Source organism: Crocodylus siamensis, chromosome 5, assembly GCF_052110815.1.
Source record: "Crocodylus siamensis isolate JL-2025a chromosome 5, ASM5211081v1, whole genome shotgun sequence".
NCBI lineage: Eukaryota > Metazoa > Chordata > Crocodylia > Crocodylidae > Crocodylus > Crocodylus siamensis.
This window is the reverse complement of record NC_143399.1, coordinates 79753200-79768555: the sequence shown is the minus strand read 5'-3', so window position 1 is coordinate 79768555 and position 15356 is coordinate 79753200. Positions and strand designations below refer to the sequence as shown.

The 15356-nt window shown below is 46.1% G+C and overlaps 1 protein-coding gene across 4 annotated transcripts in view; it reads right to left on the bottom strand.

The window, feature by feature from the left end:
* STX17 (syntaxin 17) overlaps nucleotides 1-15356 on the bottom strand; it is a 74592-nt gene that overhangs the window by 53415 nt on the left and 5821 nt on the right. For all 4 annotated transcript variants that reach the window (XM_090049456.1, XM_090049455.1, XM_090049458.1 and 1 more), the window contains one exon: nucleotides 7369-7550. In XM_090049456.1, the coding sequence (XP_089905582.1) occupies nucleotides 7369-7491 (123 nt within the window). In that variant the 5' untranslated portion in view covers nucleotides 7492-7550. The remainder of the gene's footprint in view (nucleotides 1-7368; nucleotides 7551-15356) is intronic.

The window sequence follows — 15356 nt, the reverse complement described above, 5'->3', positions numbered from 1 at the left end:
AGACGGCAAAGCTAACATGTTTAACGATTTCTTTGCCTCCATCTTCCTAAGTAGGGACCAGAACAGCCACCTCCCTGCTGGGCCCCCCTCAGGCCCCAGGGGAGGCACACCTGGGCCACAGGTTAGCGAGGATTTAGTTAGGGAGCTTCTGGAGGGGTTGGACGTATTCAAGTCAGCCGGCCCGGATGATCTCCACCCTACAGTTCTAAAGGAACTGGCCGAGGTCATTGCAAGTCCCCTGGCACAGCTTTATGAGCACTCGTGGTGCTCTGGTGAGGTACCGGAGGTCTGGAAGAGGGCCAACATGGTCCTCATCTTCAAAAAAGGCAGGAAGGAGGACCCGGAAAACTATAGGCCGGTTAGTCTTACCTCAATCCTAGGCAAGCTGTTTGAGAAAATTATGCTGGCACGCATCCAGGAGGGGCCAGCAGGGGACTGCATGCTTAGGGGCAACCAACATGGCTTCATCAATGGCAGGTCCTGTCAGGCCAACCTGGTGGCCTTTTACGTTCAGATCACCAGATCATTAGACGCAGGGGTAGAGTGGATATAATCTTTCTGGACTTCCAGAAGGCTTTTGACACTGTCTCTCACCCTGTTCTCATTAAGAAACTGGGGGGCTGTGGTATAGACACCCACACAGTCAAATGGGTCGCCACCTGGCTGGAGGGCTGCACCCAGAGGGTGGTAGTGGATGGGTCCTTCTCAACCTGGAAGGACGTGGGCAGTGGGGTTCCGCAGGGCTCGGTCCTCAGGCCTGCACTGTTCAACATCTTCATCAGCGATTTGGATGAGGGGGTAAAAAGCACCCTGTTCAAATTTGCTGATGACACTAAGATGTGGGGGGACGTGGGCACATTGGAAGGATGCAACAGGCTACAATCAGACCTAGACAGGTTACAAGGGTGGGCGGACGAGAATAGGATGGGTTTCAACACAGACAAGTGCAAGGTGATGCACCTCGGGAGGAACAACCAGCACCACACTTACAGGTTGGGGAACTCCCCTCTTGTCAGCACGGAGGTGGAAAGGGATCTGGGGGTCATCACTGACTCCAAGATGAACATGGGCTGGCACTGTGAAGAGGCAGTAAGGAAGGCCAACCGCACCTTGGCATGCATCCACAGATGCATCTCGAGCAGGTCCAAGGAGGTGATCCTCCCTCTCTATGAGGCACTGGTCAGGCCGCAGCTGGAGTATTGTGTCCAGTTCTGGGCGCCACACTTCAAGAGGGATGTGGACAGCATGGAGAGGGTCCAGAGGAGGGCCACTCGTATGATCAGGGGACAACAGGGCAGGCCCTATGAGGAGAGGCTATGGGACCTGAACCTGTTCAGCCTCCACAAGAGAAGACTGAGGGGGGATCTTGTGGCCTGTTATAAACTAGTCAGGGGGGGGATCAGCAGGCATTGGGGGAGTCACTGTTCCCCCGAGCACCGCCAGGAGTGACCAGGAATAACGGTCACAAGCTGGCAGAGGGTAGGTTTAAGGTTAGAAATCAGGAGGCGCTACTTCACGGTCAGGGTGGCTAGGGTCTGGAACCAGCTTCCAAGAGAGGTGGTGCAGGCTCCTACCCTGGGGGTGTTTAAGAGGAGGTTAGATGAACATCTTGCTGGGGTCATTTGACCCCAGTATTCTTTCCTGCCATGGCAGGGGGTTGGACTAGATGATCTGCTCAGGTCCCTTCCGACCCTAGAAACTATGAAACTACACCACGCACCAAGCCTCATGGGTTAACACTGTCTTCTGCTGGTTGGGACTCCAGCCTCCTCAGCCACAGCCCATTTCCTCTTAGCAGCCTTCTAGTCTGGGCTCACTGTATTGGACCTGGCTTTGAGGCACCAGCCCTGGTCTAGCCCTTTTGGGCACCAGGCCCCTGGCCTGTCTCCTAGGCCTCTGGCCCCTGTCTGGCTCTGTGGCCTCACACTCTGCTGTGCTCCAGGCTCAACATTCGTTTGGGCCTCAAGCCTGCTCCTATAACATAAAATAGCCCCCTATAGGCCCACAAACATTCACACAAAAGGAGAAGCAGCCCTCTGCCCTCTTAAGAGGTAAAACTTTCCCTCACCTCTTGTGCCATCCTAACTTCCCAGCTCTGGGGTTATACCCCTGAGCTCCCAAAGCCCCCGTAGAGTTACCATATTTCCAGGATCAAAAAAGAAGACACCTGTGGGGGGGAAGAGTGGAACACTGTATGATTGTGGTGGTGGGGCAGTGATATGCTTGTGCCCTGCCTCTACCCCTCACTCCTAAGCTCCTGCCCCCCCAGCCCTGCTGGCACCCCTCACTGCCAAACCACAGCCCCCTGCCCCCCTGCACTGCCAGTGCCCCTCATCCCAACCCACAACCCCCTGCCCTGCCAGTGCCCCTCATCCCAACCCACAGCTCCCCCTGCACTGTCGGTGCCCCTCACTCCTGAACTGCAGTCCCCTGCCCCACAGCCCTGCCCTTCCCCAGCACTGCTGGTACCCATCATTCCTGGCCTGCAGCACCCTGTCCTACAGCCCTGCCAGTGTCCCTTGCTGGTGACCCAGAGCCCCCTGGCCTTTACAGCCCTGCTGCGCACACACTTACTTGCCAGGGCCCACACACAAAGCACGGGACCCCAACAGCCAATCAGCTTGCCCGCTGCTCCCAGCCCCAAGCATCCAAGTTGCACATGCCTAGGAAAAGTGGAGGCAGAGCAAAGACATGGATATTTTCTCTCATTTTAAAAACCTGGCCAGACAGGGGGCCAAAAAAAAAGGAAATGTCCAGGAAAAATCTGTACGTATGGTGATTCTACCACTGGGGATCCAGACAGTCTTTCTGTTAGAAATATTATTAAAAATGTATTATCAATAAGTCTTGTTAAAACAGCGCAGCTGTCAGCCCTCCCTGGTGAGAGAACTGGGAGAGCTACTGAGAGCTCTTTGTATTAAGGTATCACTCTCTCTTTGTTTTGCAAAGTTACTATCTCTTTGTTACAGTAAAGCATATACTCCTCAGCTTTTCTCATGCAGATAAGAGTAAATTGCAATTCTAGCCTTGAAGCAAGGAAAATTTAAACTTTTGTAACCTCAGATACTTTCTACCCATGCGCAATAATCTAATACATATAAGCCTATCCGCCCCGCATACTTAAGTAGTTAATTATAATACACATGCGACGTATGATTTGACGTATTCACATACATGTTTGTATGAATCGGAAATGAGTTGTAAAAGTTCCTCCTTCTGCACACGTGGTCAGGAGAGAGGGGATAAAGCCAGCTGGGCAGTTTCCCTCGGGGGCAGCAGAGTGTTTGATCTTTTGTCTCTCTCTCTGACCCTATTTGCAAATATATACCTTTTGTGTTGCTAATAGAGTGTGTCTGTGGCTGAAGGTTTTTTTTTCGCCTCCCGAGAAACGAACCGCGATTTTTACATCATTTCTAACATTCTCTGGTAGCTCCACTGGCCAGAAGCTCCTGCCCCTGTGGCTTGCAGGGCTAAACTAACTTGCATGCCACCCAGGGCCCTGCCCCCTTCTGGTCAGGAGGCTATCCTGAGCTGTCTGCAAGCACCTGCTAATTGGCCTCATTGCCTAGCTGCTGCAGTGCCCTGCAGCTGCTGCATCCTGCCTGGCCTGCAATGTCCCCCTCGGAGCTGCTTCTCTCTTAAAGAAACAGAGAGCCCCAAGCTCTCTGTTACAAATGTAAATACCAGTATTTGTTTAATTATAAAGGCCCCAAATTACATGGACAGTTAATAGAATACAGTATAATGCATTGTGACACATTCAAAGCTTGAAATGGCCTTGAAACTTGAGGATGATTTTCACAATTCTGTTTATAACTCAAAAGCAGCACCAGTTGTCTCATTAATATTTGAGAAGGGCTCAGAAACATAGAATGTTTTAAAAATGTATTGGGCAGGCAAGTTCTTGGGTAGATGTAATATCTTTTATTACACCAACTAAATAGTTGGAAAAAGTTCTTTGCAAGCTTTTGGGCACAAAAACCCTTCTTCAGGCATTGGGAAACTGTTGCTGGTCTGTGATCTCCAAGGTAGAAAAGAAGCTAAAGTATAAGCAGTCTTTTGTCTGTAAAAAGGCAAATGGGTAAAAGTTTAGAAGACAATGGGTAGAGATAGAGAGGGAGGGAAATGTGTGAAGGAATGCAAGTGGTCAGCTTGAGGCAGGTTACCTGGTGTGTCAGATGTCAGGCAGCTTGTAATGCATCATAAACCCAATGTCTGTATTAAGTCCATGATTTTTTGTATCCAGTAGATTTATAAAGTGAAGTTCATAGGCTCAGCTACAAAAGGCAAGTTTTGTAAGTTCCCTTTGAAGACTAGAACTGTGACATCGAAGAGGGAGTGGAGTCTTGTGAAAAGTGTGCACCCACAGGTAATTGGATATTTTTGTCTTTGATGGATTTTCAGTGTGTGTTCATTCTGGTAACACAGTTGTTGTTTGGTTTCTCCTACATATTCTCCATCAGGGTATTTGGTGCACTGGATGAGATATATTACATTTCTGGAGGTAGGTTCTGTTGCGTAGTTATTGTGGGCCTGGTGGATATGTGTTGGCAGATTTTACATTTCTTGTCCTGGCATTTTCTGAGCCCATTTGGTGTCATTTAGGTCATAGGAAGTTTGCTTCTGGTGATGAGGTTAGCAAGGTTCAGTGCTTGTTTAAAGGCTAGGATGGATAGCTCTGGAAAGATCTCTTTAAGACTTGAGCCTTCTAGTACGGGTTGCAATTGTCTGAGGATTTTTGCATAGGTTCCTGGAAATCCACCTTTCCCACACCCCTGCTCAACAGGAGGTTGCCCAGGCATTGTAGCAGCAGACTAGTTTTATGTCCCCTTCCTATAAAGTTCAATTATTCATAATGGAAATATTATTTTTGTCGGTCTGTGGGTGTGCCATGAGATCGGTGTTTATCAATGTTAACCGAAAAAAACTGAATCCTGCCAAGCCCATTTATGATCCAGGCCTCCCACTTTCTGGGCAAGTGTGCTAATCACTAGGCTATTTATATAAAGTTGTGCAAGAGGCAAGGATTCAGAAGATACCTTTTATTGGAACAACAGTGTAGTTGGGATGGCGTTAGACAAGCTTTCAAGTGCAAGACATTTTTCATCAGGTCTGACCAGAACAAGCCAGGCACAGCGTAGTAAAGAACAGTTGCAGAAGGGAGCAAGAAAAATTCCCAAGGGCAGCAAACACACAATTAGCAGAAAAAATGGTTTGGAGCAGTACTATGCCCTTTCAGGTGCAAGTAAAGTCATGTGGAGCCTTGCCTTGGAAATGCTATGAGCTAGGAACTCTGAAAAAATCAAGTCTTGGCATCTCAAATCAGGCACCCAAACATAGTAGACATTGTTTTAATTACAGATGTCTCTAAAGCAGAACTTGAACCAGACCAGGTCAGATCCAGCACACAATCTAACAAAGGAATCAACTGTAATAGTAGGTTGTCACTCACATCAGTAGTTCTCAACAAATGGGATACAGAGGTACCACAGGTAAGCCACAAGGGTGGGTACAGGAAAACCATCCCTCCCTAAGATTTGTACACTAGCAGACAGCAATGAGCTGAGCTGCCGAACTATTCACTAGTTCTCAAAAAGGAAGAAGCACAGCCACTTCACTTAGTGCACTGCTACAGAGGTGCACATGTAGTACTGCACAAACACAGCTACACTGCTTCCAGTCTAGAGGTAGCATATACAATGCCAGCTCAGGTGTCTCTGCAGCATAGCTAGCAAAAGCACCAAAAGGCAGGCAGGCTGTGGGATTGTAGAGAAAGCCAGAGGATCAAACAAGCTGAGAATCACTGCTCTATGTTCTCAGTACTGGAAGAATACTTTTTTTTTTTAAAACCAGTGATATTTGCTTGTTTTTCATTCTACTCTGAAGAGAAGCATGCATAGCTGGTCAGCACAGACTTCTCTTCATGCTCCCCTAAAGATGAATCCTTCTTCTCCCTCCCTTCCACTGCATCTCTATCCCACTTCTGCCTCTACCCAACCTCTTGCTCCTTATCCTAGTCCAAAGATGTTCACTTAGCCAGTCCTAGTCTCCACTCCTCAAACTTCTTATTCCATTCCCAGTCTCCTTGTTCAGCAAGTCCTAGTTATTTTGCCCTCCCTCCTCCGCTTCCATTCTGGTACTCTTGCCCAGCTATTCCCAGTTCCTCTCCATACCCCAACTCTTTGTTCTCAGTCATTTGCAATTATACTTTTGTAACCTGGTTCATTCTTCTCAAAAAAACAAAAAAGAGTTACATGTTTTAACCAGCTCACCCCTCCCCCCCCCCAATCAGCCTCAGGCAGATTGGTTGAAAAAGTAAAATTTGACAAACTTATAAGCAAATGGTGACAAACTGGACAATATCTCTGACAGTCAGCACTACCATCTCCACACACATTTTCAATGGAATGTGTCAGTCTAAATAAAGTCAGGATCAAGAGCCTTGATTTACATTTGTTTGCGTTCTAGCCACACATCCAATTTCTTTCCCTGAAGTATACTTCTATCAGTCTTTTTACAGTTCTTCTAATCAACAGGATCATGTCCCAAAAACTTAATTCCCAAATCAAACAGTTCTTTTTCTTCACCCATTTTCAGCATTAACCATACCACGTAAAGTCCCCTGTCCATTTGCTTTAAAAGCATAGTTTTTGATGGTGGTTTCCAGAGCGCTCACGTATTTAAACTTCAGGGTTTTTGTCTCAAAGAAGTATTCAACTTTGTAGAAATGGAAAGATGTCATTAAATATCCATAGTGACAATGGAAAACAAAAAACACATGTTAAGGTAAAAGATGCCATTAAAAAAAAAAATCAATCATGTTTCTATTCAATTAAAGGCACAATTTTATAATACTATATTTCTTTCACCCCAGTTTGTAAACCTATATACAGAAAGTCAGGTAAAACCAGTAGCATTTGTGCAAAAAACTTATTCAGGACAGAGGGGCAACAGTCAGTTTACTAGGATATGCTCTTGCATTTTAACTGCTAATAACCTACCACTAAAGCAAATCTAGATTTTACTTGGACAAATGTTTCATTAAAGCAGAGTAGGGTTTTGCCCAATAAGAACCAAGTCAAAATAAAAATAAATAAATAAAAAAAAAAATCAGAATTTGGCCTTACTAGCAACAGGAAATCAGTACACATTTACACAAAATACCAGCTTTTTATGTGCGTTTTTATGCACATCTAAACAAATCTTGTATTACTTTTTTGCAAGCGAATGAAAAGATTCACCAAATTACACTGCCATCAAAACAGTAGACAGACAAGCTTTAAATCACAGTATCTCTAATAGTTTATTTTAAAAAGCATAAAGTTTTTCATTAATAAGAGTGACATTAAAAGAGTTGAAAAAGCTAACCTTTTCAATATTTATTTGGTGCTTTCTCAGTCTTTCCAGATCTGTTGGAACTGCCACTTTAATGAATTTTTGGAGGGCAGGTTCAAGACGACGAAGAGTAACTTTTTCATCATCTTCAGACATTGTAAAAATAGGTCTCAAGTCAGTAGTTGCCCAATATACCTTTTCTCATTTAGAAAACCCTAAAAAAGAAGGATTTTTGTTTTAGGCAAAATGTATAAATCTCATTCAATCAGATTACATCTTAATTAAACTAACCTTTAAAAATCAAAACAGTAAGAGAAATGCTCATCCTTCCCATAATGCCCCACAAATTGTTCCACAGCAAACTATTCCCAGGCACAGCATCTACACACATGCCCAGGTCAGGAGCAAATTGAGCAAGGGAATAGTGAGGAGAAATCCACCAAGAAAGCAAAATACAATTTCATCTCTGGATGATGTGAGGCAGTATCCTGCAGTGACCGTGGACGCTGATGGAGGCAAATTGTTCTGTACCACCTGCAACGTGACTCTGGATGTGTTGAGGAAAAAATCAGAATAGAGCAACTCATAGATTCCAAGGAGCCCATGAAGCAAAATGCTGCTGCAGAGGCTGGGGGTCAGAAAAAGAAACAAGCAACCATGTCCTCACTTCTTAAAAGGATCATGGAAAAGTTTGGCAAAGTGAGCAGCAACACTTTACCTTGTGGAGGCTTTTGCAGTGGCAAACATCCCACTGGAGAAAATTGATTGCCCTAAGTTAAGGGGCTACCTAAACAAAAATGTGTCAAATGCTGGATGTTTCCCATATGTGAACAAGCTTCACCAACCCTATCTCCATGCAGTGATGATTACTTTGCACATCCACAAAGTCTGCATTGGCAAGGTATGAATCCATCTCCATTGTGGCCGATGAAGCCACTGACCTTCAAGATAATTACGTCTTTCACATTTTATTTGTACCTGGGAGCTGAACAGACCAGGACTTGCTTGTTTTTCAAACAGAGCTGGTCCACCTCACATCTGTCAATTTTTCTACCATGCCTCAGGCTGTAGTGAAGGCCAGTCAACTACAGCTTAGAATTTACCAGAATTCAGCATTTCTGTCCAACAATGCCATGTATATGTGCAAGCTTTCTCTGATGTGCTCTGTGGAATGATGTCCAATGCAGTTCATGTCACCTGCAATTAGAGGTGTGCCAATACATCTGTCCGATATCGGATCAGCACCGATATAAAGAAAATTGTCTATATCAGAAGTCAGCTTGATGTGGCCAATCATTTGGCCGATAAATGGCCAGTGCGGCATGTAGGCGGTGAGGAGCACAGCCAGCAGAGTGGAGAGCTGCATGCAGCTGTAAGTCAGTTGTGGTGGAAGGGCAGGGGTGTGGGGGGACAGATCAAGCCCCCCAGTGAGGAGGGTGTGGGGCTAGAGCAGGCAGTACCTAGCTGCGGGGGGGGAGGGGTACGGGCTTGTCCAGAGGGCATGGCTCCTGCCACTGTGTGCAGCTCACTCAATGGCTCGTCCGCTCATTGGGCAGCTCCCACCACTGCTCCCACTGGAGGGCATGTGGGGTGGGGCGGGGCGTGTGTCCCCAGATCTACATGGCGTGAGAGGCAGCAGTGCTGGAAGGGTGCTATGAGGCAACTACAGCAATTTTTTTGGGTGGCTGCAGCCCACCCCCATAGCTGCCACTGCTTGCCCAGCACCACCCCAGTGCCAGCCCCAACCCACAGCTGCAGCCTGCCCTGCCCCAACCCCACGCAAATATATTGCATACACCTCCCCCCCATGCCTTCCCAGGATACACGCAGCAGCAAGAACTGCCCCCCCATGAGTTGCGGCTCCATTCCATGCCCTGCCCCACCCCACATGGGCAGCACCTGCCCCAGTCCCACTCCCTCCCTCACCACAAGGGTGTTGATCTTCCCCCACCACCCCACACCTCTTCCCTCCCCTCCCCTCTCCTCTTCCACCACAACAGACTTACCAGCTGCATGCAGCTGTATTGGAAATCAGATCAGTATCAGCCAATATGTCTCCTTAAAAATTGGCTATCTGTATTGGCCCCAAGATTCTCTATCAGTACACCCCTGTAAGCTCCTGTACAGGCAGTCTCACACCAGTCAAAGCAGGTACCCACAAACAACTGTGTTGCTCCCACCAGAACCTGTGCAGAAATCTGTCACCACACCAAGAACATGCATTATTACCAGCAATTTGTGTCCAAGGAGCTGGAAATCACACCTGGCGCACACTGCAAGTTTAAACTATGCTATCTCCTGGAACAGGGAGGCATTCTAGATCAAATGAAGTTTGTGACAAAAAATACCACTTGGTTCACAGAGCTTCTAATGAGGTCTGAAGGCTAGCAGGTTGTGATCCACAATGCACACAGCTGATGGATTTGATAAGTTGGGCTGAAGACATAGCAACACAAGAACTGTCAAGCTGTCACCATGAAAACCAGCAGAGAAGGGACCTGTTTCAAGCAACAGCTGTGAAGTTGAACCAGTATTACACATACAACCCATCACTACTACCACCATGATTCAAACAACTGTCTGCCTCCTTCCTTAGTTCATATTTTTTACTCCAAATCAGGTGCCTTTGCTGAGTCTTGACCTACAGCTACTAAAATCAATCCCTGGACAGCAGAAAGAGCATGACAAGGAACAAGCTGCTTACATGAACTCTGTCAAAGAGTGCCAGATGCCTGTGACTGTGTTTTGGGAGTCTGTTTCTGATCTGTTTCCACATCTGTATACCCTTACAAAATGCCACCTCAGCATTCCAACCAACTTGGTGGCATTGAGCATGTAATCTCAGTGTAGGGACAAGTGTTCACCCCACAGAGACAGAGGATGTCAGTAGCAACTGTCAGTGGATGCTTCCTGCTAGCATTTAACACAGGGGTGGGCAAAATACAGCTCACAGGCTGGATCCAGCTTGCAAGGACTCACAAACTAATTGTATCTTGCCCAGCCCAAGTGTGCTGCTCCCACCCTCATGGGCAGAAGGGCCCAGCCAGCACACAGCTGCACTGGGTTAGGGATGGGACTTCTGGTCCCAAGATGGGGTACCTGTCAAGGGGTGGGGCTACCCTTGCAGAACTCAACAGGTCCTCAAAACTCATTAAGCACCCCTCCTACTGAAATAATTGCCCTTGGTTTAACAGCTAACATGAACTGCCTCTCTCATGGTTGGCACTGAGTACTGCTAAACTCCTTTTTACAACTTTGACAATAAATTATGGTTATTGTATTAATTACAATTTGTGGTATGTTAGAGTCTTAATTGAACAGATCAAGGTCAGTAACATGCCCAAAACACCTGCAAACCTGCCAAGACGTTGGCATGCCAGGGGCAGATGGCAGGGAAGCTGTGAGGGGCTTTATCCTTGTTGTGCCAGTGCAGTCCTAGCCCCTTCCTCACTGTTCACTCTGAGGCACATGCACCAAGTAAAAAGCCTTCACGTGCCACACTGGCAACTGTGCCAGGGTCTGCCTATCCCTGGCTTAGATTACTTAATAATGCATGCATTAATGGATTTCATAGGCTTATCAGGGCAACTATGCTGCAGTTTCGGTCATTCAGTCAATAGCAGCAAGGGGTGGAACCACTCAGCCAAATCAGCGGTGACGGTGGACCCTGCCACAAAAAGGCCACAAAAATGGCAGCCATCACTGCAATACAGCTGCTAATTTGGACTCTTCAGTTGCAATGTAGGTAGACCCCCTATAGATACTCAATTAAAAAGTCACATCCTTTTTGGAGATAAGGAGATTTGAGCATATTCCTTGACTGAAACTTGTGATTATGTGCTTTCTAAATCACAGCCCAAATTTTCTAAGCATCTTAAAGTTGTAAGATATATACACTGAAAAAAAAGCACAAAGCAAATTGATGTTGACAGTTTCCAGTTCTACCTCCTTGCAATATATGACTCATTCCCCCATCTTACAAAAACTAAGCATGCCATTGACCAACTAGCTTCAACTCTGTTCTCAGTATCTGCATTTAAACTGTATCTTTGGGGCTGTTTTCTGCTCCTTTAAAAGTAGGCATACAGAAATATATGCAGCAATAGAAAATCTCTCACTAAATTAATGAAAAAATTCCATTGTATTGAATATGAACAAGACACAGAAAAACCCTAATGCAGAGATTTTTTTAAGCCTCAAAGGTCCTTTTATTCGTGTAGTTTTAGTACTATATAAACATAGTTTATTTAAATATTAGTATTTACTGCGCTCTCCTTTTTTACAAGAAAACCTGGTGCTGAAAAATTTTCCTACTGCAGGCCTATACTGAAAGACATTCAACTAAAAGGACCAGCACTGACACACACACATCAATATGAAAAAGTATGTATCAATAAGTATACAACAGAGTATATACCATTACAACTTCATTTGGAGACTTTTGCTGGTTTTGCTACATTGGTGGTATTAAACAAGCAAATCCCTTCCAGAAGAGATTGGGCTGAGGATTGTAAAACTTTTTTGTGGATAGTACAAAAAGAATGAATAATCTATGTTAAGCATACAGTTAACATGCAAATAATAATGCATTATGCCTAATAACAACACGTCAGAACGTAGGAAGAGAGTTGTTAAAAATAGCTTAAAAGCTGAATACAGGATGATTACACCAGATTTCAACTGGCTCATTTAAAAAAAAAAGAGGCTGCTATCCCTGGACTGCCAGGATAAGATGTAAGAATTTCCCCTTGCCTCCAGCAAGGGAGAGAGAAAAGTCTAGTGGACTGTCATTTTTTCCCCAGGCCAACAAGGAAGCTGAAGGTACAGTTTCAGCTGGGGAAAACAGAGGTTTTCAGAGGTGAAAATAATTCCAGATGAGTGACATATTTCAATTGTCATCTTCTGTTTTATGAATGTTGGGTTACAAGTAATTTTCTTTTCATAATGAAACTAGTATAGAAAAATGTCCATCCCCCCACACTAAAAAAAACAAACAACAAAATTACACAGACAAAGAGATATCAGCTTTAGCGGGTTTTTTCCAATATAGTAATTCAACATTTCCAATGATTTACCTTTTCCTTTTTCACAACCTCCAAACAACTCATTTTTCTTAATGAATTTTGTAGCTACTGCTAAAGCAGCCCTCTCTACATTTTGAAGTGGGATAGATCAGACAACCTTTTACATGTTCCTTTTCAGCCACCCAAATGTTATGCTTATATGTGCATTTCCTCAAATAAGCATGCAACAAATTCCTTCAAAACTTTTCACTTTTTTAATTTAAATTTATCTTTTTAATATCAATCTATTCCTTAGAATCCAAAATGTTTCAAGTCTGACATGATAACAATGACATTTTCGCATGTTACAGTTTACTGGACTATATCACATTAGAGAAGGCCTTAATACTTAACATTAACAGTCAGTCACATCTCCACAGTTAAGGCCGAGCTTCAGCTTGCACATGAAAGCATATTTTCAACTTGTTTGCTCTGAATTTAAAAGACCATGCATTGTATCCAAAATTAAAGTACCTCCTCTTTGAGTACAGAATGAATTTTCTGGCAGTTCTTAAGCAATTCCATTGGTCTAAGTCAAAACTCATTAAACTGTTCCTGGTAAAAAATTTTGCACTTGCATCAGCTTTTTAAAGAGTTTTCAGGAAAAAGACAAAGGACCTTTCAAATTTACCATATAGTATAAATTAACTGGAACCTACTGTATTCACTATTTTTTCAAATATAAATTAAGCTAAGTTAATTCAAAGTTGTATCTGTCATTAATTACGATTCAATCAGAGTCAAGTTAACAGTTTAGAGGACTTAAACTAGGCTACTCTGACAGCAGACCTAGTAAGACCAATCACCATCCTTCTTTTATAGCTAATTGGAATTATGAAATTGTTGCAAAGGGAAACGGACACCTCATGAACTCTCGGTAATACATTGCTTGGCCTGTCATTTACTGTTTCTCAAAAGTTCCATGGCTGAACATCGACTTAGGCCATGGGTTTCAAATTCATCTGGCCCCATCAGGCCAGTCTGTAGGCCAGATCTGGACTGGTCCCAGAGCCAGCGTGCAAGGCTAGTCTGGTGGGGTGCCACATACAGCATGCTTCCCATGCCACATGTAATGTGCACCAGCCCTACTTTGAAGCATGCACTACAGGAGGCACAAGGGCTGGACTTGGTGCCGTGAGCACTGCATGCAGCCCAGGGGTCCAGGATGGAGTATGCACTGCATCATGGGTGACTGGTGCCTCCCAAGTCTGTGGGGGGAGGGCACCAGATCGCTGATGGGGGGGGACGGTGGAGGGAGAGTCCCCCAGAGGCTGATCGCCGAGCTCAGAACCACCAGTGGTGAAACCTGAAATGCACTTCCAGTTTCATGGCTGATGATTCCAGGGGGTGCATGGCCAATCTCACGGGGTGCACATATGCCCCCTATGCGTCACCAATGCACTGCATGCAACTCCCCATCAGATCAGTCCTGCATACTGGCTCTGGGGCATGTCCAGATCAGTTAGGTCATCCATGCACACTGTAGCCAAAGCACAAGGCCAGTCTAGCAGAGCGCAGCATGCAGTGCGTGCCCTGTGCCAGCCCTGTATGCAGCACCAGATCCAGCCCACGTGTTAAATGTAGCACAAGCCCCAGAGCAAAGCCAATCCAGACCAGCCCCAGAGCCAGAATACAGATCCAGTCGCATGGGGCACTGCGTGAGACAAGTGCCTTGGATTGAGTACAGCACCCACAGTATCAGATCTACCCACACACCAGACTGATTCAAAAACCTCAAGCCAGATCATATGGCTCCACAGGTCATATGTTTTACAGCCCTAACTTAGGCAAAAGTGTTTGCAAGTCTCCTTACAGCATGGCTGAATAAGAATCACTGAATATTGATACAGTACTACAGGGGACAGGAGGTCACAATCCTTAAAATTCTCCTTAGCTTTCCTGTTCATGCAGAGTTTTTAGTACATACATAGGTCTGACATTGGATCGGCACTGATAGAAAGAAAATTGACTATATCGGAAATCGGCCTGATGTGGCCAATAAACACCTGTGCATGCGCACAGCTGCAGCACAGCACATTGGTGGCAAGGAGCACAGCCAGCAGCATGGAGAGATGTCTGCAGCTCGTAAGTCTGTTGTGGTGAGAGGGGAGGGGGGAGGGAAGGGGCATGGGAAGATCAATGCCCCCTGCAGTAAGGGAGGGAGTGGGGCTGGAGCTGGGGCAGGCGCTGCCCAGCCACTGCAGGGCAGGGTGGAGCTGCAGCTCCTCTGGGGGGGGGGGGTGCGCAGGGCACCTTCCACTGCTGCGTGCACTGGGGGCATGTGCCTCCAGATCTGTGCAGGGCGGGGCAGGGTGGGCTGTTGCCTTCGGCTGGGGTTGCACCAGGCTCTTCCCAGTGGGGGCTGGGCCAGGGTGTGCTTGGGGCGGATAGCAGCAGCACTGGGAGAGGGCTACGGAGAGGAAGGTCTGCAGCCACCGCAAATTTTGCCATAGCCCACCCCCCAGTCCTCCCTCCCAGCACTGCCACTGCCCACCCCAGGCACAGCCCAGCTCAGCCCCCACCGAGAAGAACCCAGTGCCGCCCTGGCACCAACCTGCAGCTGCAGCCCACCCTGTGCAGATCTGGGAGGCACCCTCCCCCGCACCCCTGGACAAGCTGAAGCACTGTCCTGCTCCTCACTCTACCCAGGCAGTGCCTGCCTGCCCCAGCCCCAATCCCTCTCTCACTGCAGGGGAGGGCGTTGATCTGGCCCTCCACACCCCTTCCCTCCCCTCCACCCTTCCAACAGCTGGACGCTGCTGTATTGTAAATAGGATCAGTATTGGCCGATATGCCTCCTTAAAAATCAGCTATGGGTATTGGCTCCCAAAATCTCTACTGGTGCACCCCTAGCTTTTAAAAATAAAAATTCTAAGCTAAAATATTTGCTATGACAGAAAGATACAAGACAATCCTAAAGCACATTTAAAAAGTCAGAATAATCTAATATGCTACCAC